The 410-nt window shown below is 40.0% G+C and overlaps 1 protein-coding gene across 1 annotated transcript in view; it reads right to left on the bottom strand.

Moving 5' to 3' along the window:
* Window positions 1-203: 203 nt before the first annotated feature.
* LOC105987844 (olfactory receptor 6C6-like) overlaps window positions 204-410 on the bottom strand; it is a 31,985-nt gene continuing 31,778 nt past the window's right edge. The window contains exon 2 of the mRNA XM_013019270.1: window positions 204-387. Coding sequence (XP_012874724.1) covers window positions 204-387 — 184 coding nt within the window. The remainder of the gene's footprint in view (window positions 388-410) is intronic.

Raw genomic sequence — 410 nt, 5'->3', positions numbered from 1 at the left:
AACAGAGTTTTAGACTAATGATTACAATTAACCTGAACCCCTTCAGGAAGACTCAACTTAATCATTTCAGTTTCTAAAGGTTCCCTAAAGCCAAGAAGATGGGCATGCAGGCAATTGTACGTGATAGGGGACAATGAAAGTTTCATTAACACTTTTTGAATCTTCACAGTAGCAAGCATTCATTCATTCATGTTAACACAAGTTCACTTGTTCTTATAAAACACTACTTTATGAACCAAACTTTTGAAGGCTTCTTTTACTTGCTGATTCCGCAAGGTGTAAATGAAAGGGTTCAACATGGGAGCAATGGAGGTATTGAGAATGGCCACTCCTTTGGTCAGCGAGGCCCTGTCCTTGGCTGAAGGCTTGACATACATGAAGATGCAGCTTCCATAAGACATGGAGATGAC

This window comes from Dipodomys ordii, unplaced genomic scaffold, assembly GCF_000151885.1.
Source record: "Dipodomys ordii isolate 6190 unplaced genomic scaffold, Dord_2.0 Scaffold3, whole genome shotgun sequence".
Lineage (NCBI taxonomy): Eukaryota > Metazoa > Chordata > Mammalia > Rodentia > Heteromyidae > Dipodomys > Dipodomys ordii.
The sequence above is the reverse complement of the archived record's forward strand: the minus strand, read 5'-3'. Positions and strand labels throughout refer to the sequence as shown.